At 47.3% G+C, this 27,721-nt stretch overlaps 1 protein-coding gene across 1 annotated transcript; it reads left to right on the top strand.

The window, feature by feature from the left end:
• The first annotated feature begins 264 nt into the window (after positions 1-264).
• Positions 265-18,990, top strand: LOC311232088 (uncharacterized protein). Its single transcript, XM_084318777.1, has 6 exons — positions 265-348; positions 1,266-1,304; positions 10,610-10,785; positions 13,800-14,657; positions 17,050-17,110; positions 18,075-18,990. The coding sequence occupies exons 3-6, from the start codon at positions 10,626-10,628 to the stop codon at positions 18,130-18,132; spliced, it is 1,137 nt and encodes a 378-aa protein (XP_084174903.1). The 5' UTR covers positions 265-348; positions 1,266-1,304; positions 10,610-10,625; the 3' UTR covers positions 18,133-18,990.
• The last annotated feature ends 8,731 nt before the right edge of the window (positions 18,991-27,721 follow it).

Raw genomic sequence — 27,721 nt, forward strand, 5'->3', positions numbered from 1 at the left:
AAATCTTTTCTCCTGCGAAATAAGCTGTGACCTGTTTTGACCGGCACCTCAAAGAATCGGAATCGAGAATTCAACATACAACACAGCGCAATGCCACAGACCATCACCTGCTGTTTGATGACAATGGCCTGTTGTTTGTGACTAAGGTGTGAAATCCTAGAACCTCGAGCGCCTGTCACCTTCGCTGCAGGAAGTGGTTGGAACAGGAAGTGGCTGGAACAGGTCTGCCCAGAGCAGACGCAGTGACGGCCCTCGCTCTATAAAGGTGCTTGAGGTGCAGGCAGGGCAGTACGGAGGTGCTTGAGACTGTGCGCAGCCTGAATAACTCAAAGACCAAAGGCTAGATTTGTATGTTATTTTATTTATTTTAATTTGGTGTGTTTACTAGTCAGGTTGTGGAAGTGCCGTTTCTGTGTGTCTGTGCATTACGCACTTTGATTATTATGCACTTTTACTGTAAATCGTGCCTCTATGGTAAAGGTCACTTTAATATATTTTTTTTTAAAGAACGGGAGTGGTTCTTGTATAGAAATAGATGGATATAGCAAGATAGCATAAGGATATATAGTATAACTGTATATTGTATAGTATTGTAGTAGTGTACATAAGACCCAGTGCCTCATCCGTAGCTTAACACTGTATCGTAGGACCTTAGCATGTCTTTTACCATGCATTTCTTTTAAACTTTATAATAATAACTTTATTTGTATATTTATGTACATTATACCTGTTATGTCTTATTCTTATTACTTGTATTATTGCACAATCGCTGCAGGCATGACCACCCGCATTTCACTGTATGCCTTGTATGCCGTAACAAATACAACTCTTGACTTGACTTGACTATGCATTATGCACTTTACTATGATACGCACTTTAGGGGATGTTGATCTTAACCTTAGCATTTGTCCTTTTATACTGTCTATGTTTTTTCTTACTGTCCATGTTTTTGGTACGGTTTCTGCTCTGTTCCTGTATTGGTTTAGTTGTAGACACACACAGTATTGCTCTGTACCTGTATTCCAATAGCATCTATCTCTCTCTCTCTCTCTCTCTCTGTCTCTGTCTCTCTCTCCCTCTCTCTCTCCCTCTCTCCCCCCCCCCCTCTCTCCCTCTCCCTCCCTCTCCCTCTCCCTCCCCTCTCCCTCTCCCTCTCCCTCTCCCTCTCTCTCCTCTCCTCTCTCTCTCTCTCTCTCTCTCTCTCTCTCTCTCTCTCTCTCTCTCTCTCTCTCTCTCTCTCTCTCTCTCTCTCTCTCTCTCTCCAGCACGGACCCTCAGGAGCGCTGCATCCTGTTCTGCCACCGGTAAGGGATTATCATTCACCCTCTTTCACAATAATAATAATAATAATAATAATAATAATAATAATAATAATAATAATAATAATAATAATAATAATAATAATAATAATAATAATAATAATAATAATAATAAAATAATAATAATAATAATAATAATAATAATAATAATAATAATAATAATAATAATAATAATAATAATAATAATAATAATAATAATAATAATAATAATAATAATAATAATAATAATAATAATAATAATAATAATAATAATAATAATAATAATAACTAATAATAATAATAATAATATAATAATAATAATAATTAATAATAATAATAATAATAATAATAATAATAATAATAATAATAATAATAATAATAATAATAATAATAATAATAATAATAATAATAATAATAATAATAATAATAATAATAATAATAATAACTTTATTATTTGTATAGCACCTTTCATACAGGGGATTGCAGTCCAAAGTGCTTTACATCAGTAAGAAATAAGACATAAAATCAGTGTAAAACAAGCAGCAAGAGCAAAGAGTTCTCAGACAGTCAGAGGGTAGTGAAGGTGTACTTAGTTATGTATCTCAGGACTAATAGTAATAATAATCCTAATAAACTAACCTACACTGTAGCACTCAACACTTTGATGAACATTGTTGCTCAGCTGATAGAGTTGTGCCCTTCCTGATGGCTTGTCGAACAGAACTTGTAAGTCGCTTTGGATAAAAGCGTTTCAGCTAAATGACTAAATGTAAATGTAAAATAATAATAATACACTTTATTTGTATAGAATCTTTCATACCAGATTTGCAGGCCACAGGGCAGTAATGGACACAAATGGACATAAAATAGACATAGACGTCAAATTAGCATAAAATTGATATATAATTAGCATTACATATAGACAATTAGCATTACATAGACGTCAAATGAGCATAAAATTGATATATAATTAGCATTACATATAGACAATTAGCATTACATAGACATAAAATGAGCATAAAATAGATATAGATATAAAAAGAGCATATACAATAGACGTACAATTAGATCAGCTGCTTGATGAGGTGGTTGGCGTCTCTAAAGACTGAACGTTGTTGGTTAAAAGGGTCATTATTGTAACAAGGGCAGGACCTGACCAGCATCTTCCTTATTATTATTATTATTATTATTATTATTATTATTATTATTATTATTATTATTATTATTATTATTATTATTATTATTATTATTATTATTATTATTATTATTATTATGCTTATTTACTTCTTCTTTCTTTTCTTTTACAGTCCATTTTTTGTATTTGATCTCTTCGTTGTTATTTTTTTGATTATTTTATATTGTTCTAAATAAACTATTAATTTATTAATTCATTCATTCAATGAAGGACAGGGGGGCTGCCTTCATAAATTACAAATCATTAAACGGATCAGTTATAGGTTGAACGCCAAAGCTTGTCATCCGTTTCGACTGTGTGAAGTGATATAAGACAAATCCAAATCCTAAGACAAGACGTGTTATAAGTGTTAGAATGGACATGTCATCTCTCTGGTTAGCTATACAAAGTTACAACTGGGTTGCCTATTTTTGCCAAATCGTTCCCTAAAGTTAAACCATAACCCACTTGTCTCTGTGTTTACTTTGAGCTCAGTCGGTCCAAGAAAAAAAAGAAAAGAAAAAGAAAAGTATGCTCAAGTATCAATACCAGTATATTCTGGAAGTATACTTTGTGTACTTTAGTATACTTTTTATGTATTCAGAAAATATACTAAAATTGGGTTAAATTTAAACCACCTAAGTTGTACTTAGTGTGTTGAAAGTTATAATTAATATCTACTTAAATATATTAAAAAATAATAATAATTTGATCCAGACAGATACCTTTTTTTTCTCCTCGTTTTTCTATTTTTCTCCCATCCCGATTTCGCCTCGCCAATTCTCCCTTCAATTCTTCCCCTCCCCTGTCTCGAACGTTGCTAGACTATGCCTCCCACTGGCCGGCTGCAGTGAGGATAGAAGCCTTGCATCACGTGTCCCCTCCGGTACACGAGGAGGCAGCTGTTGCATCTTTTCACCTGCACAGCGCGATCTCTCAGTGGCGAGGAGTAACGCGTGGGAGGCTCACGCTGCCCCCGATGCTTCCTGATTCTGCTGAACAGGCGCACCAACCGACCTGTAGGAGTCGCTGTCCACAACGTCCAATCCACACCCACCGGCTTTCCCACCCTCTAACACTGCCAATTGTATTAGTATGAACGACCAGCCAAGCTGGTAGCAACGCCGAGAGCTGGGCTCGATCCCAGCATCTCCTGCGTTAGTGGCGAGCGCCTTGCCCACTGCGCCACTTAGCCACCCAAATATATTTAAATTTGATGTTTTCTTTTTTAATTACGCTTACTAACAAAATAGTACACTTTTAATAAGTTTACTAAAGTACAACGTAAACATCTAATCTCTTTTCTTTCCCTTTTTTGTGTACTGCCTCTGCCATCGGTGTGTGAATGTGTGTGTGAGTGAATGGGTAAAATGTGAGGAACAAATTGTAAAGCGCTTTGGATAAAAGTGCTATATAAATGCACCATTTACCATTTTATTTATTTTGTATTCATACTGGCCAGCAGCGTAACTAAGAGTATAGGTAACTGGAGTCGTAATGATGGAGTCGGTAACTGGTAGGATCGAGGAAGGCTCCTATAACAGGAAGATAACATTCCTTTTGTCTTGTGTTTTGGTTGACAAAGAACAGGAAGTAGAAGATGATTGAGTTGATGAGCATATACTGTCAGGATTGGGGGGGGGGGGGGGGGGGGGGGTTGTAGGACACACACGCAGACACACACAAAAAGGGGAATCCTAAAGTTACCCAGTAACCACTGGTATCGCTGAGCGATGAGAGAGAGTGGGGGGTTAAACACAAGAATAATATAAATTAAAAAAAAAGACTGTAGGAAACACAAAACACCAGTGTAAAATAACTGGGTAAAAATCCCCAAATCACCACCACTGCCTAGCAGTTGAAAACAACAAGAAAACCAACGGCACTAGAGACAGAGAAAACCCTAGAAGCATGAGCTTGGGACACTCCTCTACTGTTGAGTGAAAAACATGAAATGGACAACAAGCATCTGAACACAGTCAACCAAACCTACTTAAAGACACTGCACACCTGACACCAATCAGGTGGCAATCAAGCCCACACACCTGCCATGCCGCAGGGCAATTAACTGCAGAGGCCAGTGATTGACAGCTGTCCCTCACAGAAAGACGAAATAGACAGCTGTCCCTCACAGAAAGACGAAATAGACAGCTGTCCCTCACAGAAAGATGAAATTGACAGCTGTCCCTCACAGAAAAACGAAATAGACAGCTGTCCCTCACAGAAAGATTAAATAAAGCCAAAGCACCTTAGAATAAAATAAAACCCACATAAACCGTGATCCATCACATAATACACTAAATAATAATAGAAATACAGTGGAATAGAATATGTAGCAGGGCTGTGCAATTGTGCAGTATTGTGCAAAAAGTATGAACAGTTTTGAGTGTATATAGTCCAGTAAGGGTGTGTTGATGTAACACAGTGGGGGGTGTCAGTGGGGGTCCCAAGCCTTGTTGATGCAGAGGGGTAGAAGCTGTTCTTGTTGACGAGGCTCACTGCAGAGGAAGCTGTTCTTGTTGACGAGGCTCACTGCAGAGGAAGCTATTCTTGTTGACAAGGCTCACTGCAGAGGAAGCTGTTCTTGTTGACGAGGCTCACTGCAGAGGAAGCTGTTCTTGTTGACGAGGCTCACTGCAGAGGAAGCTGTTCTTGTTGACGAGGCTCACTGCAGAGGAAGCTATTCTTGTTGACGAGGCTCACTGCAGAGGAAGCTGTTCTTGTTGACGAGGCTCACTGCAGAGGAAGCTGTTCTTGTTGACGAGGCTCACTGCAGAGGAAGCTGTTCTTGTTGACGAGGCTCACTGCAGACGAAGCTGTTCTTGTTGACGAGGCTCACTGCAGAGGAAGCTGTTCTTGTTGACGAGGCTCACTGCAGAGGAAGCTGTTCTTGTTGATGAGGCTCACTGCAGAGGAAGCTGTTCTTGTTGACGAGGCTCACTGCAGAGGAAGCTGTTCTTGTTGACGAGGCTCACTGCAGAGGATTTGAGGTGTTCTTGTTGACGAGGCTCACTGCAGAGGAAGCTGTTCTTGTTGACGAGGCTCACTGCAGAGGAAGCTGTTCTTGTTGACGAGGCTCACTGCAGAGGAAGCTGTTCTTGTTGATGAGGCTCACTGCAGAGGAAGCTGTTCTTGTTGACGAGGCTCACTGCAGAGGAAGCTGTTCTTGTTGACGAGGCTCACTGCAGAGGAAACTGTTCTTGTTGACGAGGCTCACTGCAGAGGAAGCTGTTCTTGTTGACGAGGCTCACTGCAGAGGATTTGAGGTGTTCTTGTTGACGAGGCTCACTGCAGAGGAAGCTGTTCTTGTTGACGAGGCTCACTGCAGAGGAAGCTGTGTTCTTGTTGACGAGGCTCACTGCAGAGAGGTAGAAGCTGTTCTTGTTGACGAGGCTCACTGCAGAGAGGTAGAAGCTGTTCTTGTTGACGAGGCTCACTGCAGAGGAAGCTGTTCTTGTTGACGAGGCTCACTGCAGAGAGGTAGAAGCTGTTCTTGTTGACGAGGCTCACTGCAGAGGAAGCTGTTCTTGTTGACGAGGCTCACTGCAGAGAGGTAGAAGCTGTTCTTGTTGACGAGGCTCACTGCAGAGGAAGCTGTTCTTGTTGACGAGGCTCACTGCAGAGAGGTAGAAGCTGTTCTTGTTGACGAGGCTCACTGCAGAGAGGTAGAAGCTGTTCTTGTTGACGAGGCTCACTGCAGAGGAAGCTGTTCTTGTTGACGAGGCTCACTGCAGAGGAAGCTGTTCTTGTTGATGAGGCTCACTGCAGAGGAAGCTGTTCTTGTTGACGAGGCTCACTGCAGAGGAAGCTGTTCTTGTTGACGAGGCTCACTGCAGAGGAAGCTGTTCTTGTTGATGAGGCTCACTGCAGAGGAAGCTGTTCTTGCTGATGAGGCTCACTGCAGAGGAAGCTGTACTTGTTGACGAGGCTCACTGCAGAGGAAGCTGTTCTTGTTGATGAGGCTCACTGCAGAGGAAGCTGTTCTTGCTGATGAGGCTCACTGCAGAGGAAGCTGTACTTGTTGACGAGGCTCACTGCAGAGGGGTAGAAGCTGTTCTTGTTGATGAGGCTCACTGCAGAGGAAGCTGTTCTTGTTGACGAGGCTCACTGCAGAGGAAGCTGTTCTTGTTGACGAGGCTCACTGCAGAGGAAGCTGTTCTTGTTGACGAGGCTCACTGCAGAGGAAGCTGTTCTTGTTGACGAGGCTCACTGCAGAGGATTTGAGGTGTTCTTGTTGACGAGGCTCACTGCAGAGGAAGCTGTTCTTGTTGACGAGGCTCACTGCAGAGGAAGCTGTTCTTGTTGACGAGGCTCACTGCAGACGAAGCTGTTCTTGTTGACGAGGCTCACTGCAGAGGAAGCTGTTCTTGTTGACGAGGCTCACTGCAGAGGGGTAGAAGCTGTTCTTGTTGACGAGGCTCACTGCAGAGGAAGCTGTTCTTGTTGACGAGGTTCACTGCAGAGGAAGCTGTTCTTGTTGACGAGGCTCACTGCAGAGGGGTAGAAGCTGTTCTTGTTGACGAGGCTCACTGCAGAAGAAGCTGTTCTTGTTGATGAGGCTCACTGCAGAGGAAGCTGTTCTTGTTGACGAGGCTCACTGCAGAGAGGTAGAAGCTGTTCTTGTTGATAAGGCTCACTGCAGAGGAAGCTGTTCTTGTTGACGAGGCTCACTGCAGAGGAAGCTGTTCTTGTTGACGAGGCTCACTGCAGAGGAAGCTGTTCTTGTTGACGAGGCTCACTGCAGAGGAAGCTGTTCTTGTTGACGAGGCTCACTGCAGAGGAAGCTGTTCTTGTTGACGAGGCTCACTGCAGAGGAAGCTGTTCTTGTTGACGAGGCTCACTGCAGAGGAAGCTGTTCTTGCTGATGAGGCTCACTGCAGAGGAAGCTGTACTTGTTGACGAGGCTCACTGCAGAGGGGTAGAAGCTGTTCTTGTTGATGAGGCTCACTGCAGAGGAAGCTGTTCTTGTTGACGAGGCTCACTGCAGAGGAAGCTGTTCTTGTTGACGAGGCTCACTGCAGAGGAAGCTGTTCTTGTTGACGAGGCTCACTGCAGAGGAAGCTGTTCTTGTTGACGAGGCTCACTGCAGAGGAAGCTGTTCTTGTTGACGAGGCTCACTGCAGACGAAGCTGTTCTTGTTGACGAGGCTCACTGCAGAGGAAGCTGTTCTTGTTGACGAGGCTCACTGCAGAGGGGTAGAAGCTGTTCTTGTTGACAAGGCTCACTGCAGAGGAAGCTGTTCTTGTTGACGAGGTTCACTGCAGAGGAAGCTGTTCTTGTTGACGAGGCTCACTGCAGAGGAAGCTGTTCTTGTTGACGAGGCTCACTGCAGAGGAAGCTGTTCTTGTTGACGAGGCTCACTGCAGAGGAAGCTGTTCTTGTTGACGAGGCTCACTGCAGAGGAAGCTGTTCTTGTTGACGAGGCTCACTGCAGAGGAAGCTGTTCTTGTTGACGAGGCTCACTGCAGAGGAAGCTGTTCTTGCTGATGAGGCTCACTGCAGAGGAAGCTGTACTTGTTGACGAGGCTCACTGCAGAGGGGTAGAAGCTGTTCTTGTTGATGAGGCTCACTGCAGAGGAAGCTGTTCTTGTTGACGAGGCTCACTGCAGAGGAAGCTGTTCTTGTTGACGAGGCTCACTGCAGAGGAAGCTGTTCTTGTTGACGAGGCTCACTGCAGAGGAAGCTGTTCTTGTTGACGAGGCTCACTGCAGAGGAAGCTGTTCTTGTTGACGAGGCTCACTGCAGACGAAGCTGTTCTTGTTGACGAGGCTCACTGCAGAGGAAGCTGTTCTTGTTGACGAGGCTCACTGCAGAGGGGTAGAAGCTGTTCTTGTTGACAAGGCTCACTGCAGAGGAAGCTGTTCTTGTTGACGAGGTTCACTGCAGAGGAAGCTGTTCTTGTTGACGAGGCTCACTGCAGAGGAAGCTGTTCTTGTTGATGAGGCTCACTGCAGAGGAAGCTGTTCTTGTTGATGAGGCTCACTGCAGAGGGGTAGAAGCTGTTCTTGTTGACGAGGCTCACTGCAGAGGAAGCTGTTCTTGTTGATGAGGCTCACTGCAGAGGGGTAGAAGCTGTTCTTGTTGACGAGGCTCACTGCAGAGGAAGCTGTTCTTGTTGCCGAGGCTCACTGCAGAAGAAGCTGTTCTTGTTGATGAGGCTCACTGCAGAGGAAGCTGTTCTTGTTGACGAGGCTCACTGCAGAGGGGTAGAAGCTGTTCTTGTTGACGAGGCTCACTGCAGAGGAAGCTGTTCTTGTTGACGAGGTTCACTGCAGAGGAAGCTGTTCTTGTTGACGAGGCTCACTGCAGAGGAAGCTGTTCTTGTTGATGAGGCTCACTGCAGAGGAAGCTGTTCTTGTTGATGAGGCTCACTGCAGAGGGGTAGAAGCTGTTCTTGTTGACGAGGCTCACTGCAGAGGAAGCTGTTCTTGTTGATGAGGCTCACTGCAGAGGGGTAGAAGCTGTTCTTGTTGACGAGGCTCACTGCAGAGGAAGCTGTTCTTGTTGCCGAGGCTCACTGCAGAAGAAGCTGTTCTTGTTGATGAGGCTCACTGCAGAGGAAGCTGTTCTTGTTGACGAGGCTCACTGCAGAGAGGTAGAAGCTGTTCTTGTTGATAAGGCTCACTGCAGAGGAAGCTGTTCTTGTTGACGAGGCTCACTGCAGAGGAAGCTGTTCTTGTTGACGAGGCTCACTGCAGAGGAAGCTGTTCTTGTTGACGAGGCTCACTGCAGAGGAAGCTGTTCTTGTTGACGAGGCTCACTGCAGAGGAAGCTGTTCTTGTTGACGAGGCTCACTGCAGAGGAAGCTGTTCTTGTTGACGAGGCTCACTGCAGAGGAAGCTGTTCTTGTTGACGAGGCTCACTGCAGAGGAAGCTGTTCTTGTTGACGAGGCTCACTGCAGAGGAAGCTGTTCTTGTTGATGAGGCTCACTGCAGAGGGGTAGAAGCTGTTCTTGTTGACGAGGCTCACTGCAGAGGAAGCTGTTCTTGTTGCCGAGGCTCACTGCAGAAGAAGCTGTTCTTGTTGATGAGGCTCACTGCAGAGGAAGCTGTTCTTGTTGACGAGGCTCACTGCAGAGGGGTAGAAGCTGTTCTTGTTGACGAGGCTCACTGCAGAGGAAGCTGTTCTTGTTGACGAGGTTCACTGCAGAGGAAGCTGTTCTTGTTGACGAGGCTCACTGCAGAGGAAGCTGTTCTTGTTGATGAGGCTCACTGCAGAGGAAGCTGTTCTTGTTGATGAGGCTCACTGCAGAGGGGTAGAAGCTGTTCTTGTTGACGAGGCTCACTGCAGAGGAAGCTGTTCTTGTTGCCGAGGCTCACTGCAGAAGAAGCTGTTCTTGTTGATGAGGCTCACTGCAGAGGAAGCTGTTCTTGTTGACGAGGCTCACTGCAGAGAGGTAGAAGCTGTTCTTGTTGATAAGGCTCACTGCAGAGGAAGCTGTTCTTGTTGACGAGGCTCACTGCAGAGGAAGCTGTTCTTGTTGACGAGGCTCACTGCAGAGGAAGCTGTTCTTGTTGACGAGGCTCACTGCAGAGGAAGCTGTTCTTGTTGACGAGGCTCACTGCAGAGGAAGCTGTTCTTGTTGACGAGGCTCACTGCAGAGGAAGCTGTTCTTGTTGACGAGGCTCACTGCAGAGGAAGCTGTTCTTGTTGACGAGGCTCACTGCAGAGGAAGCTGTTCTTGTTGACGAGGCTCACTGCAGAGGAAGCTGTTCTTGTTGACGAGGCTCACTGCAGAGGAAGCTGTTCTTGTTGATGAGGCTCACTGCAGAGGAAGCTGTTCTTGTTGATGAGACTCACTGCAGAGGGGTAGAAGCTGTTCTTGTGCATGAGGTTTTGGCCCTGATGGACTTCCTGGAAGGTCCCGACAGCATGAAGGAGTACTCTGTGGTTCTCTCTCTCTCTACTATACTAAATAATACTTTATTTAACAGATTGCAGAATGGGTACAATACAGTACGGCTCAATACACACAATTGTTAAGGGGATGCAGACCAGAGAAAGACGTTTGTCTTGTTTACATCAGGGTCCTGTACACTCTCTCTCTCTCTCTCTCTCTCTCTCTCTCTCTCTCTCTCCAGAGAAGGTCCAGACAACATGATGGTGTACTCTGTGGTTCTCTCTCTCTCTCTCCAGAGAAGGTCCAGACAACATGATGACGGCGTGGCTGCTGGCGCTGGCTGCAGTGGCTCTGGTCCCCGGCCTGTCGGAGGGACGGACGGCGTCTGTCTGCGAGCTCAAGACGAAGCTGGGAGACGCCATTGTGCTGAGTCACCGTCTCACGCCGTATCGGAACTACATCTTGGCTAAAGGTGAGGTGTCCTATCTCTCAAACTCCGCCCTCTTTTTATGATCCTCCAATCACACAACAGTTGATTTCCTTCTCGGACAAGGAGTTTGAGATTTCGAACGTCGATTTCATTATGATGAGATCTCCACTGGCTCTATTGTAAAATCCTGGTTCTCACCTACAAAGCCCTTCACTGCCCCCCCCCCCCCCCCTCTCATATCTTACAGACTTCCTCTCCTCCTACCAACCCTCTCTGTCTCTCAGATCCACCTCAGGCTGCCTCCTCTCCTCCTACCAACCCTCTCATCCCTCAGATCCACCTCCTCCCCACCTACCAACCCTCTCATCCCTCAGATCTGCCTCCTCCCCTCCTACCAACCCCCTCATCCCTCAGATCCACCTCCTCTCCTCCTACCAACCCTCTCATCCCCAGATCTACCTCAGCCTGCCTCCTCTCCTCCTACCAACCCTCTCATCCCTCAGATCTGCCTCCTCCCCTCCTACCAACCCTCTCTGTCCCTCAGCCTGCCTCCTCCCCTCCTACCAACCCTCTCATCCCTCAGATCCACCTCCTCCCCTCCTACCAACCCTCTCATCCCTCAGATCTGCCTCCTCCCCTCCTACCAACCCTCTCATCCCTCAGATCTGCCTCCTCCCCTCCTACCAACCCTCTCATCCCTCAGATCTGCCTCCTCCCCTCCTACCAACCCTCTCATCCCCAGATCTACCTCAGCCTGCCTCCTCTCCTCCTACCAACCCTCTCATCCCTCAGATCCACCTCCTCCCCTCCTACCAACCCTCTCATCCCTCAGATCCACCTCCTATCCTCCTACCAACCCTCTCATCCCTCAGATCCACCTCCTCCCCTCCTACCAACCCTCTCATCCCTCAGATCCACCTCCTCTCCTCCTACCAACCCTCTCATCCCTCAGATCCACCTCCTCTCCTCCTACCAACCCTCTCATCCCTCAGATCCACCTCCTCCCCTCCTACCAACCCTCTCATCCCTCAGATCCACCTCCTCTCCTCCTACCAACCCTCTCATCCCTCAGATCCACCTCCTCCCCTCCTACCAACCCTCTCATCCCTCAGATCCACCTCCTCCCCTCCTACCAACCCTCTCATCCCTCAGCCTGCCTCCTCTCCTCCTACCAACCCTCTCTGTCCCTCAGATCTGCCTCCTCTCCTCCTACCAACCCTCTCTGTCCCTCAGATCTGCCTCCTCCCCTCCTACCATATGAATTCGTATGAATGTGTATACATGTGAATGAATGTTGGTGGTGGTCGGAGGGGCCGTAGGCGTTGATTATTCGCCACGCTTCCGTGAGTCTGCCTCAGGGCAGCTCTGGCTGCAATTGTAGCTTACCACCACCGGTATGACTGTGTATGAACGAATAATGGACTCTGTGAAGCGCTCTGGGTGTCATGAAGAGCGCTATATAAATCCAAGTCATTATTATTATTACCAACCCTCTCTGTCCCTCAGCCTGCCTCCTCCCCTCCTACCAACCCTCTCATCCCTCAGATCCACCTCCTCCCCTCCTACCAACCCTCTCTGTCCCTCAGATCTATACCACAGCCTTCCTTTTCTCCACCAACCTTTGCAGTTTAGCTCCACTAACCACTAACCTAGCTGTTGGCCAAGAACACCTCTCCCAGAGTTTAAGCGAGCCTCTTGACATGTGGGCCCTCTTGAGGATGATTTGCCCACCGGCGCGACGCGCCACTTTGGCGACCTCTAGCGGCTCGCGTGTGCATATATTTTTAATACAATATATATATCTAATTAAAGCCTGTCGATTGGCGTTTCAGGCGACAAAATCCGTTCAGCGGTTGGTTCTCGAGTTACATGCCGATATGTGAGGCGTGCGCCAAAGTATTTAGCAGGCTTTTAATTTTTTCGAATACCACTCCCGACTCCCGAGGCTCTACCTCCGTAAATCCTTTGGCGATCTCGAAGATTATTGGAAAGGGTTGTAACCAATGAGTGTGGCTTTCCAATGATACCCCACGTGGGGATAAGCGAATCAGGGATCTAGGTGAAAAGTCACGAGCTAAAACAGGAAGTAAAAGATTCGCCGAATGCATTGGAGTCTATGAGAAAATGGAAACCTGCACACCCTTTTTTTCACATTTGACCAAAATCTCTCTATATCACTAATTTCTGAACGGATTTTTATACAATTTGGACATGTACTACACGTACATGTCCAAATACCCTACTTCAGGCTATGGACCCAGTTTTTTCAGCCATACCAATCTTTTGGGAAATATACTTTTGGATATTGCAACTACTACAGAAACACGTGAGTACACAAGTTCAAGTTCAACTCAAGTTCAGACCTATGGTACTCTATTTCATTAGCACTAAAAGTGATTTTTTTATCAGAAACTTTCTTTCAAAAGAGACCAGAATAAAGTATAGTATTTTGATTTGCAAAAAAGGTATGCAGTCCTCAAAAACTAAAACTAAAACGGCAACTTTTGGGGGCGCCTGTTAACTCATTCAGCACCAATCACGAATAAAGTCGGGTTATCTCGCCAGCGGTTGAGCGCCAAACCCGAGAGAAGTCGGGTTTTGGTCGTTTGATCTTTTCCCTTTGATCCCCGTTCTACACAGTCCCCCGGAGCCTCCTGGCATAACGTTGGAATTGCAATGACGATCTAAATCCGCCAGGTGGCAGTATCACCTACGTTATGAACATCATGGGCCAGCTATTAGTGTGTTAGTACCAGCCCCACCACAGCCCCAAAACAACTAGGTACTCTTTTGCGAGTAGCAGTGAGAAGGACACGTTCGAGAATCGCGATCGCGATCATAGCATAATATAGAATATACAATAGCTCCGCAAAGATCGTGAAATATCGCGAAAACGGTCACGAAAAGCTGGCCCAGAGACAGCAGGGATGGGGGCACACGCTGGCGCCGAATGAGTTAAGAGGCTAGGCTAGTGGTCCGTATCCGCTGCTACCCAGTTCTGTTTTTTTTTTAACATTGCAAAGTATCATGTCTTCATTACTCTGTGTTCTCGGCAGTGATCTGTGGAGTGGAGCGGAGGAGCGGCTTCGACACCAACAAGGTGACCATCTATGGCTATCGTGAGCCTCTTCTGATAAAGCCACCAGTGACCACAACACCAGCCCCAACGACCACCACGACCACAACGAGAGCCCCAGTGAACACAACGACCACAACGAGAGCACCAGTGAACACCACGACCACAACAAGAGCCCCAACGACCACCACGACCACAACACCAGCCCCAACGACCACCACAACCACAACGAGAGCACCAGTGACCACCACGACCACAACCAGAGCCCCAGTGACCACCACGACCACAACGAGAGCACCAGTGACCACCACGACCACAACCAGAGCCCCAGTGAACACCACGACCACAACGAGAGCCCCAACGACCACCACGACCACAACACCAGCCCCAACGACCACCACGACCACAACGAGAGCCCCAGTGACCACAACGAGAGCCCCAACGACCACAACGCCAGCCCCAACGACCACAACACCAGCCCCAACGACCACAACGCCAGCCCCAACGACCACAACGCCAGCCCCAGTGACCACAACGACCACAACACCAGCCCCAACGACCACAACACCAGCCGAGGTGACCACAACACCAGCCCCAGTGACCACAACGACCACAACACCAGCCCCAACGACCACAACAGTGGAAGAAGAGGAGGATCCTGATGACAGGAGGAGGAAGAAGAGAGGCCTGAGAACCCGTCGGCACTGGAGCCCGTGGCACTGGAGACCGCGGAGGCGTTGGTCCCTCGGCTTCTATGGCCTGTTCCAGCTGAGCGACAGCTACCACTGTGACTCCGGCTATCGGAGGACGAGGAACGTCTGCGGGAAGCCGTGCAGCGGTGAGTCTCCGTGTGTGTAGCGCTCTCTTCCCAACGACACAGGTCGGTTCTTTATAAGCGGGCGTTTATTATTATCTCGGGCTCGTCGTCACAACTCCTCGTCCCTCGCACGCCGTGAGAACTATATTTATTGAATGAACATGGTACAAATGCAACGGTTACAATTAGGGATGCTCGATATTGGCTTTTTTACCGATACCGATATACCGATATTGTCCAACTCTTAATTTCCGATACCGATATCAACCGATACCGATATATGCAGGGCCCCCCCCCCCCCCCCCCCCCCAAAAATGGAATAATTTCAGGTAATTAACATTACATATCTCTTGTTGTGGAATTAACACAACATTATGCATACTTTTGACAATAAATAAAATCAGAATTTGTTCTTACTTGCCTGCGTAAATAAAGGTTATAGAAATGTAAATATTATTATTATAATATTTTTTTGAAAACCGATACCGATATTTTCCGATATCACATTTTAATGCCGATATCGGCCGATAATATCGGACATCCCTAGTTACAATACAATGGCACTTAGCTCGCGCATCAAACCAAATGCATTTACTCAAAAGAAATAAAATACCTCGCGCTTGTCAAGAAAAGAGGTTCTTGAGTCCTTGTCCAATGGAATACGTTTGACGGTTTGCTGCAACTCCAGACGTCTATAAAATGTCGTTTTAAAAACGTGTCGAGCAGCGTGTACACTTGCTCAACTGTCGTATGTCAGAGCGCGCCCGCTCTCTCTTTACGCGGTTAAATGTGACGGTTAAAGGTGACATACTCACGTGAGACTTTGTGCCTTATCACGTTTAACTGTTGACCAATGAATTTAGCTTTTTTACATCAAATTGTTTATGCATCACATTATTTATCTAATTATTACTTTATACATGAAAATAAGAAATCAATCATTAATCAATTAATTATGAATATAGAATATTTACGCAACAGCACTTACACTGTGGAAGAGACCCGGCCCTCTCTCTCCTCCGTCCCATTCAGTGGTTCTTATGTGGGGCCTGGGTCGGTCACACGGGTCGGACCCTTTAGCTCAGCTATAGGTTGGCGCCACGCGCGGCCCGGCCTGTGGATCCTACGGTCCCCGAGTTCAAATCGACTCGGTTACACTATTACAGCGCTTCGTTCGCTAGAGGTTAGTTAGTCGCTAGAAGCCTGATGAGAGAGAGGATCATGTAACTGAGTGGATTTGAACCTGGGATCCACAGGATCCACAGGATCCACAGGCAGCCGCACTAACCAGCCGATCTAAAGGGTCCAATCTGTTAGCATGCGCTGGTTGACAGCGACCGACTCGTTAGTAATAATAATAATAATAATAATAATAATAATAATAATAATAATAATAATAATAATAATAATAATAATAATAATAATAATAATAATAATAATAATAATAATAAACGTTATTTGTATAGCACCTTTCATACAGAAACTGCAGCTCAAAGTGCTTCACAACAAAACAAAAAGACAGGCATAAAATAAGCACATAAAGTCAGTTTTTCACATTAGGATCTAACATCCCAACAGGCCACCTTGTTTATGGTTTGATTCAGTTTAAAAAAAAACAATAATAAAAAGAGTAAGATAAAATAGACAGAGTAGAGTAAAATGCAATGTGCAATAGTGCAGTGCAATAAAATAGTAGAATAGAATAGACATAAAATGAATCAAATAAAATCTTTTTTTACAGTGCAATAAAATAGTTCTGGATTACTGTTCAACAGTTCAAAGTCGTCTTTACCTTCTCCGTTTGGTATCCACAGTTTAACACTTGACAGTCTTCCCTCCTGTTTGATACCCACGTTGACCCTTCGAACCTCCCACTCAGGGCAAACCTCCCTCTCAGGGCGCAGTTCTAGGCCTGGGTCCTACACAGTTTTAAAGCCTGACAGTCTCTTGTTTGATACCCACACAGTTTAATACCTGTAATAAAAAGTAACAGACAGAGTCAAATAATACAGTGCAATAAAATGTGTACATTGGAGGAGGTTGGGTAGGTGGGGTGAGGGGGTGTTGGGTGGGGGGGGGGTAACTGTACATTGGAGGTGGTTGGGTGGGTGGGGTGGGGGGGGGGAACTGTACATTGGAGGTTGGGTAGGTAGGATGGGGGGGTGTTAGGTAGGTGGGGTGGGGGACTGTACATTGGAGGAGGTTGGGTAGGTGGGGTGGGGTGGGGTTGGGGGGAACTGTACATTGGAGGGGGTTGGGTTTGGACATTTACAGGGGCCAGTTTCGAATTGCAGTCTCCCGTAGGTGCTCTTTGAGAGCGGTTTTGAAGGTGGGTAGTGAATGTACCAGATGACGACGTGTATACCTGATCTGAGATCTGTCTGACTGCTTGTTCTTCTCCCTCTCTCTCCAGCCTTCATGGATGACGATATTAGTGACGATATCGATTGCTTTGTGAAGACTCATGGCTGGTGGTAAGTAACTAGTGTCCATAATAGAACCATTACATTACTGTAATAATTATATATAATAATGAATGATTATATCAATGTTAGATACCAATAGATATAGAGACCAATTTACTCTCTGTGCATTCAGTAGAAACCTATCAGTCTGCAAGCTAGCCTAGCTTAGCACAAATCAATGGAAGCGGATACGGACCACTAGCCTAGCGTTCTCCTATACTCTGCCCCCTCCACCTGGAACACGCTACAGCAGAGTCTGAAGCTGGCCAGCTCAGTCCCCCTAGCGAGCTTTAAATTGATGTTGGGTGTCTTGGAGAGAGCTTCTATGCTCTGCTCTTGTTTTTAAGGCTGAATCTTTTCTCCGCCCCCTCTTTGGCTCTTTATGTTTTGTGTTGTTGTTGTAATTTATTGTGTGTTGACTGGTGAGTGTACTGTTGCTGTTCACATGTGTAACTGGCCTCGTATGAATGTGTATGCATGTGAATGAATGTTGGTGGTGGTCGGAGGGGCCGTAGGCGATGATTATTCGCCACGCTTCCGTGAGTCTGCCTCAGGGCAGCTCTGGCTGTAATTGTAGCTTACCACCACCGGTATGACTGTGTATGAACGAATAATGGACTCTGTGAAGCGCTCTGGGTGTCATGAAGAGCGCTATATAAATCCAAGCCATTATTATTATTATGGGCTGCTGTCTGAACAGGTCGCACTCGTAAATGAGACCTCGGTCTCGATGTGATTTTACCTGTTTAAATAAAGGCTAAATAAAAATAAATAAATCTTAATATGCCTCTTTGTTTACTTATCTTGTTTGATTATCACTAATACAATATTAATTTAAAAAAAATCATGAAATTGGCAGATAAACATACAAAGAAAATATATATATAATGTATTGGTAATGTTCCTCGTATCTGTGCACATTGGACAGATCTTACAAACTAGTAATTACAGTGTGTCTTGTTTTTCCACACAGGAAACTAGTATGCAGCTGGTGTAAGATTCGGCTGCACTACTTCGCCCAGTGTGAGTGAGCAGCTGTCAGTCAAGAGGAGCAAAGCTGCCAACAAAGCTGCCGGCTAGCACCTGTTAGCACCAGTTAGCACCAGCTAGAACCTGCTAGCACCTGTTAGCACCTGTTAGCACCAGCTAGAACCTGCTAGCACCTGTTAGCACCATCTAGCACCTGTTAGCACCAGCTAGCACCAGCTAGCACCTGCTAGCACCTGTTAGCACCTGTTGGCACCTGTTAGCAACTGCTAGCACCTGTTAGCACCTGTTAGCACCATCTAGCACCTGTTAGCACCTGTTAGCACCTGTTAGCACCTGTTAGCACCAGCTAGCACCTGTTAGCACCAGCTAGCACCTGTTAGCACCTGTTAGCACCTGTTAGCAACTGCTAGCACCTGTTAGCACCTGTTAGCACCATCTAGCACCTGTTAGCACCTGCTAGCACCTGTTAGCACCTGTTAGCACCATCTAGCACCTGTTAGCACCTGCTAGCACCTGTTAGCACCTGTTAGCACCAGCTAGCACCTGTTAGCACCAGCTAGCACCTGTTAGCACCTGTTAGCACCAGCTAGCACCTGTTAGCACCTGCTAGCATCTATCTATCTAGTTACTTCAACAAATTACACCATAACTGTGCCCATGTTCCCAGCCTACTCTTTCCAACCACATCATCAAGACATCCCTGTTATGATATGATATAATATGATGTATAATATGATATGACATATGATGTATGTGTAGGTCATAGTCCAACTGGTCCTGACCGTATGCACCTATACTAAACATGTCACTCTCTCAGCCACCAGAGACTGGTAGAACAAAACAAAACATAGAAATGTACAGTATGTTGTTGGAAGTTACAAATGTTTCTTAAAAATAAAGAAAATCTATATAAATGTTTTTTTTGTATCCGTTTATTTTGTGTTTCATACGTTATAATTAACATTTTGTATTTTCACGAGGATAGGAATTAGGAAATACATCTTGCATAACAGAAATATCACTCTCAACCTAGGATATTTTAGAAATCTCAAATCACAATATTAGGGTGTGTGTGTGTGTGTGTGTGTGCGCGTGCGTGTGGGTGTGCTGTGTGTGTGTGTGCGGACGGGAGGATAACACAATATATTCACAAAGCTTTTAGAAAAGGTGCAAAATAAAAGTATTGCTTTCCCACCACCTCCTAATAGACAGTCTCCTCCCCACCGCATGTATATATTCCCTCCCCGCCGTATGTATATTTCTCTCCCACCCACCCACCCCCTCCTAATGTACAGTCCCCTCCCCATCATATGTATATACTCTGTCAGGATCTAGGGGTAACAGTACTGTTACAAAGGGTCAGATTAAACCGAATATATGTATTTATTGATTGATATATATTGCATAATATTTGTATATCGTTTGATATCCCTTGTGTATTCTTTGTACATATACACGGAATATCCCTTTAACCTAGTAGCCTACAGACCATAATATTTCGTTCTCCTATTGGACAGCGCCCACCAGTGCCAGTGTCTTACCCCCAGAGTCAAGTTGAAAGCTACCGACACGACATGTCTGTACATGCCCTGCCTTGCCCAGGGATACGGCGACAGAAATGAGATGGGCACTAGATTATCCCCTGTACATATAAATATGGCGCAGGTGGATACAGAAGTAGTTCAGTTTAGTTCAGTTCAGTCCGCAGTCCGTTCAGTTCAGTCTTGTTCAGTTCAGTCCGCAGTCCGTTCAGTTCGAGTTACCCAAGTAAAGCCTCACCCACTATGCAACGTGCGGTGAAGTAGGGCCCGTATTGCCCCAAAATAGAGTCGTGTTTTATCCTAATACGTTTGTTCAACGTATCGTTCGCTACTTACTAGTAAGCCTTCATTACGAGTCAAAGACCACGTGAAGTGAGTAATTGTGTGTCTAAATAGAGCACTTATTGCCGCGTACAAATAGGATAGTAACGTCAAGTTCAACTGTGAACCACCGTGCACCGGAGGATCTACACCGGTGATTGCAGAGCCCCTTTCCGGCTGGAGTATTATTCTTATTGCTTTGACCAGGCTGTTGGAGCGGATAATAATCGTCTACACCCACTGCTGTGGGACCTGCCCGTGAGGACATCACTCGAGCCCGTCTCTATTGGACCAGAGGCTGACCGGTTCCACCTGTGCGGCGCGCACACTGGGATTACAGCGGCTGCCTTTTCGTCCGCTGCTCCAGGGAGTAATACCGCCCCCCGAGCAGGGCTTGTTGAAGCTCCGTGGAACCATTGACTTTGCATTAGAGCATTGCCTCCCCCTGCTGGCTTACAACCGGTAGTAACCCCCTTACCAGTATCTCCAGCTATCTCCCCAGAGTACCAGAGATATAATTCCTACTATTCAGGTTGTACTATTATTTCATGCGTAACCAGAGAATGGACATTCGTCATTGATTTGCCTACGCACATTAATTTGCCTTATAAGCGCATTGAAAGTAAAGTATTGTTATATATCCTATCCTTTGCTGCTAATAAATATTCTTCTAAACGAGTACTTGTGTGGAAACCGTATCATTGTGGAGAAGTTCTCATCATATACTTGTGTATGGTATGGCCAGTATAATGTACATAAGACGGTAGTGGTTTAATGATACCATACTTGATTAATACAGTCAGGGAATTGTACCCCTCAGTTACAATTGGTCCTTCGAGCCGGAGATAATAATTAGCGTAATATTAATATAATATTAATATTGACATGGCCGATGATGAACACTCCACAAACGGTTCTCCTAAGCTAGAACGCCCGCAGCGCAGATGGCAGCCACCTCCCTATCTAGAGGCATACACTGTCAGTCCAATACCTAGCTTTAAAGGGAAGTTAAATACGGATAAAATAACTAAAGCGGATAGTAAAATTATGTCCAACCCTACCGACCAGGCTACCCCGCCAGTAGAGACCCCAGTGGGTTCTAACGTAACTGACCAAGCTCACGGGGGGGACCAGGAGGGACATGACATGACTTTATCCCCAGACAACGTCGACGAGGTAGTCCCCGGAGAGCTCCAGGATAAAGAAAGCCCTCCCGGGATGGAACCCGACCCACCACAAGAAGAGACGCGCACCCAGGAGATGGATCTCCTCGGTACGCGACAGGAGAACGGATCTCCAACAAGTACTGCCGGGAGCCGATCGCCCCGAACGGCGTCTTCCCCCAGCGAGGCGGACAAGATGCTGGCGCAGGCACTCATCGCCACCCTGGCAGCCTCCACCGAACGCGATCGACTTCAAGCGCAACAGACGCGCGAGCGCGAACATTTTGCAGCCGAGCGAGAGCGCTTCCAGGCGCAACAAAGGAGTGAAGACGACCGCATAAGACTGGAGACCAGACGCCTTCAGACGGAAGAAAACATTGAAAGAAGCCGCGCCGATGCACAGCACGCCGTCGCAAATGCACAGCTCCACGCCGCCCATGCCAGCGCCAATGCCCAGTGCGACGCCGCCAACGCACAGCGCGACGCCGCCCAGGCCAGCGCCAATGCGCAGCGCGACGCCGCCAATGCCCAGCGCGAAGCAGCGCGCGACGCAGCCCATGCCCAGCGCGAGGCAGAGCGCGACCGGCTGCAGGCGGAGCTGATAGACAAACTGGTTGCCATGGCGACACCCCCTCACTCCGCACGGAGCTCCCGGAGATCGTCACAACGCGGGTCTAGGACACATTCCCCTACCCGACCAAGCGACCCGGGACCCCGCCAACAGGAGGATCCTGTCCACGTCTCCGAACCCCCTCCCCGGCCGGTCCATACGAGACCCAGCAACCGGGAAGAACCGGACCACGCCGAGAGACTGAACAGAAGACTCCAGGTCCTAGCAGAGGGAGAGGAGGAGGAAGAGGAGGAATGTCAAGCCGACCAGCAGCAACGTACTCTGGACCAGGAGGCCCAGTACAGCCCCGACCAGCAGCAACGTACTCTGGACCAGAAGGCCCAGTACAGCCCAGACGTCAGCCCCGAGGCCCTGCGCTACAAACCCCCGACTCAACTCACGGGTGAGTTTGACGCACCGTCAGCACCGAGGAACAGCACCTGGGTACCCGACCTTCGGTACCCACCAAGTACCAGCCCAAGACGACACGCACGGGGAGACTCGCCTAGGAGGCCTCTTCCCCAACGCTCACCGATGTGCCAGTCATCCATGGCATCGTACCTTGGCACACCGACCATCCCGGACTTCACCCATGAGAACAGAGCACAGTACACGGAGCTACGAATGTGCTTAGAGACAATGTTGTCCGATGTAGCTGACGAACCGTACAAGTATGCTATCCTACTGAAGCACCTCAAGGTGCCCCGAGCGCACAATATAGCGCTGGCCTATGCCAACTCTACTACCCCATACACAGCGGCTCTAGCAGCACTCGACCAACGTTATGGACGCATATGGGACTATGTGATACAGGAGATAAGAGACATTGACCGTCTCCCCCCAGCCAGAGACAACAGAGCATTAGATGACCTGTCTATCAAGGTACAGTCCCTGGTAGGGATGCTGGGGTCCCAAAAGGAAAAGGGTATCTATGAACTGTACGCTAACTCTAATGTAGAGAGGATATTAGAGAAGCTCCCTCCCGCCCGACAAGAGCGTTTTCGGCGGCAGAGAGACTACCGCGACCCCAACGGTCCAGAGGCATCCCTCCTAGACCTATCCGAGTTCCTCGCCAGGGAGGTCAGTAGCCTACGACTCGACACGTTCGTATGGAGTGGACCAAGCCCAAGACTCGGACCTCAGGGATCAACGGATAACCGCCGGTTGGTGACCGTTATGCACCAAGCCGAATCAGTACCGCAGCACAAGAACCACCACACCCCCTCGACGAAAGAGGACCAGTGGAAGATTGAGTGCCAGTACTGTGAGGGAGAACATCGGCTGTACCAATGCGACACTTTCGGGAAGCTGACCACGGACGAGGTGAGTCAGTGGATCAAGGACCACCGCCGCTGCTTCCGCTGCGCGCGCAGCCACCTAGCAGCTGAGTGCCGCTTGAAAAAGAAGTGCAGCAGGTGCGGTGGCACCCACTTGGAGGTCCTGCATGACATCAACAGGCGTCAGCCAGGACAACAGAGTGGGCCCGTCGCGGTAATGTACCATGCCGAGGCGATGGCACCAGCACCAAAGTTCCACCAGACCGCTCCCTGGTGTCCCGACTGCTACAGCAGACACTGGGAGTCACGGTGCGACTCGCACCATATAGATTCTGTGTCACCACAGACAGGTGACAACCCCCCCGAGACAGGAGTGCTCCACATAGACCCCAAGCAGAGCGGGACCCCCCAAGTGCTCCTCAAAGTGGTCAGAGTGCTCCTGAGCTACGAGGACAAGGTCCTGGACACTTACGCCGTCCTGGACGATGGGTCTGAAAAGACTCTCCTCCTCGCTTCCGCAGCAGCCCAGTTGGGCCTGCGGGGTGTCAAAGATACCATGACCATACGCACCATCAGAAGGGACCAGAAGACCATAAAAGGTGAAAAGGTCTCCTTCAAGATAGCAGCGGTGGACCAGCCCGAGAAGCAGTATAGTATAACCAACGTCTTCACCAGCCACGACATAGGCCTGTCTCAGTACACCTACCCCATCCCACAGCTGATGGCTAAGTATGTGCACCTACGTCAACTACCTATACCGCTTATCGACGGCGCCACACCGACCCTGCTCATCGGCTCCGACCACGCGGACCTCATTCTCCCAATTGAGGCGGCCCACATCGGACCCAAAGGATGCCCAGTCGCGGTTCAGACCCGACTGGGATGGACGCTCCAGGGCCCCCTCTACGGACTTGACAGTCAACCCACGTCTACACGCTGCCTACACACAGAGGCGAGCGACACCGGCCACTCCCTCGTGCAGCAGAGGCTATTGACATTAAGCGAGAGGCCCGTGAGAGAACCGTGGGCACCAGAGGGAGTTCGGAACTCCACCCCCCTCAGCTGCGCTTCAGACGTAGCTGACCTCGAACCCAGCACCCCAAGCGACTCCTTGACGGGGCGGCCGGGACCGGCCCCTCCTCAGACGGGGTACAGAGCAAACAAGAGAAACAGACGGAGGAGGAGGAGGCACAGCCAAGCACAGATCAAAGCAGTCTCAGGCCCGCTTCCTCCTGAGCCCCCCTTCATCCCGTCCAGTCGTCATGACCATAGACCAGTCACTACCCCGAGCTGCGTGGCCGGCCGGCCGCGTAAGCAAAGTGACCACTGGTGCCGACGGAAAGGTCAGAGCGGCAGAATTGCTCGTCCAAGGGCGGACCTACAACCGACCCGTGGCGAGGCTGATAGAGTCGCCAAGGCTCCCCGACTCGCTTAATGACGACCATGACCCCTGACTTTGTGAACTGCCTACCCTCACAACGGACATTGAGTAGTGGACAGTGCGGTTAATCTGTCTCTGCTTAGCTAATTAGGTGGGACTAATTAGGGGGCGGCTGTTACAAAGGGTCAGATTAAACCGAATATATGTATTTATTGATTGATATATATTGCATAATATTTGTATATCGTTTGATATCCCTTGTGTATTCTTTGTACATATACACGGAATATCCCTTTAACCTAGTAGCCTACAGACCATAATATTTCGTTCTCCTATTGGACAGCGCCCACCAGCGCCAGTGTCTTACCCCCAGAGTCAAGTTGAAAGCTACCGACACGACATGTCTGTACATGCCCTGCCTTGCCCAGGGATACGGCGACAGAAATGAGATGGGCACTAGATTATCCCCCGTACATATAAATATGGCGCAGGTGGATACAGAAGTAGTTCAGTTTAGTTCAGTTCAGTCCGCAGTCCGTTCAGTTCAGTCTTGTTCAGTTCAGTCCGCAGTCCGTTCAGTTCGAGTTACCCAAGTAAAGCCTCACCCACTATGCAACGTGCGGTGAAGTAGGGCCCGTATTGCCCCAAAATAGAGTTGTGTTTTATCCTAATACGTTTGTTCAACGTATCGTTCGCTACTTACTAGTAAGCCTTCATTACGAGTCAAAGACCACGTGAAGTGAGTAATTGTGTGTCTAAATAGAGCACTTATTGCCGCGTACAAATAGGATAGTAACGTCAAGTTCAACTGTGAACCACCGTGCACCGGAGGATCTACACCGGTGATTGCAGAGCCCCTTTCCGGCTGGAGTATTATTCTTATTGCTTTGACCAGGCTGTTGGAGCGGATAATAATCGTCTACACCCACTGCTGTGGGACCTGCCCGTGAGGACATCACTCGAGCCCGTCTCTATTGGACCAGAGGCTGACCGGTTCCACCTGTGCGGCGCGCACACTGGGATTACAGCGGCTGCCTTTTCGTCCGCTGCTCCAGGGAGTAATACCGCCCCCCGAGCAGGGCTTGTTGAAGCTCCGTGGAACCATTGACTTTGCATTAGAGCATTGCCTCCCCCTGCTGGCTTACAACCGGTAGTAACCCCCTTACCAGTATCTCCAGCTATCTCCCCAGCAGTGTTGCAGTGCTGGTATCACTCGGTTTCACACTGTGATACCTCACTCACTGAGGCTGAAGTACGCGCAATCGCGCACGGAAATGTTCGCGCGTGTACGCGCAGTCACTCACACAAAAATCCGCTGTTCCCATTCGTTGTAACTAAGTGCCGGCTCGGCGCGGCCACTGTTTTTACATAACAAAAGCACAGGTAGAGTCAGTGTCTCCAACCACGTCCGCGAGTAGTCGTTATAAACGGATCATTTTGACAACAACAGTATCATTCATGTTGAACTTGTTAATCTACCTGCAACGCAACATGCCACCGCCGTCCAAGAGAAGAAAGATGCCGCAGCAGCTCGCCCAAAGCAAACTCAGTTTCGCTTTACCTCCAAAGCCTCCGAGTCCACTGAGTCCAGCAGTCCTCTTGCCACTCCAGTACAAGTTCAACAAGGCAAGTAGTAACGCATTTAAAATAGCTTTTCTTTTTTTCTTTATTTATCCAGATTGACTAAGCTATAGGCTATTTGCCTGTTTGTTTATTATCTTGAAATAAATAATCGTGGCACAGTCACTGGTTCTGTGGTTCATGAATCATGAGATTGACAAAATGCGTGTTTTGTTTACAGAGTCAAGAAATAATCATGTTTTAATTCAATGTGATCACTGATTAATATTGTATTGACAAAATGCAGATATATTCTTACAAAGAAATGTATTTGCCACGCAATCACATTGGAAGAATAATCATTCAGTAATGATTTGCCTTGCTATTGATTGAAAAATGTATTAACAGATTGCAGAATGGGTACATACAACAAGATACAAAGCATTCAGTTGACTAATTGTATATGTTCTAATGTTCTCTGTTTTGAAACAAATAATGTAAGTGATTGATTGAAACGTTTATTAACAGATTGCAGAATGGTACAGTAACCTACAGTACAGCTCAATACACACAATTGTTAAGGGGATGCAGACCAGAGAAAGACTTTCGTCTTGTTTACATCAGGGTCCCCCATTTTCAATTCATCATATGACATACACAACATACAGATAGACAGTACTGCTACACCTACATCTATACATTTATGACATACCAGATTTGCAAATACAGTACTGTTTGATACAAAAAGTGTACAGAAAAAGTGTATATACATTTGACGTAGAAACTGTACATTGGAGGTTGGGTGGGTGGGTGGATGGATGGGGGGCTGTACATTGGAGGTGGGGGGGGGGGACACACTGTACATTGGAATACTGACAAAGCCATACTTGGTAATTTACTGTTTTTTGAGTGTTTTTGAAAGTGGGTAGTGGTTCACATTCCTTTACAGCTTTGGGTAGAGCGTTCCACTGTCCACATTGAATCCCTGATTCCCTGCCCCCCCTTATCAAGTTTGGTGTGAACGATGGGCTGTGTCTGTGATTGCCATGGAATGCCATTCCATCCATAGAGGCCATTAGTGACAGTGTCATTGTCTTTCATATGCTGGGAATGATGTTCTCTGCAGAAATGCCACTAGGATTTGGCGAGGTGGAAATAAGGCATCTGTGCAAAAGATTCAAGCTGCCCCTTAACAGTACTATTGATGGATTCAGGGACTTTGTTGAGAGCAATGGAGAAATGATACCCGATGAGCTTATTCCTTTATTGAATTGCACAAAAGTAATTCCATGTAGCACTGCAGAATGTGAAAGGGGATTCAGTGCCATGAATCAAATTATCACCCCAACACGCACAAGGTTAATGATTTCACGGGTAGCATCTTTGATGTTCATTAAGATCAACGGGCCACCTCCAGAGATCTGGGATTCAACAACATATGTTGCAACTTGGCTGAGAGGCCATCGCTCAGCTGAGGACAAGAGAACGAGGATAGCAAAACCAAATCATAGGCCCAGCACCCTATGGTGGGGGCTTGCTTGACTGATTGTATGGTAACTCAGTTACTTCTAGTCTGCATCGAACATTGTACATATGTCTATACTGAACACTGGGACCTCTATTTTTACTTCTTTTTACATGCTACTTTATTTTATTTCATACTTATCTTCTCTAGCACAGTCTCTGGAGCGTAACAGTAAGAAGCATTTTGTATAAAAGTATTCTGTACTTCTGTATGACAACTATTAAAGAAACTTGAAACTGTTTTGAAACCACT

The sequence above is a fragment of the Notolepis coatsorum genome (genome assembly GCF_963971535.1).
Source record: "Notolepis coatsorum genome assembly, chromosome: 7".
NCBI lineage: Eukaryota > Metazoa > Chordata > Actinopteri > Aulopiformes > Paralepididae > Notolepis > Notolepis coatsorum.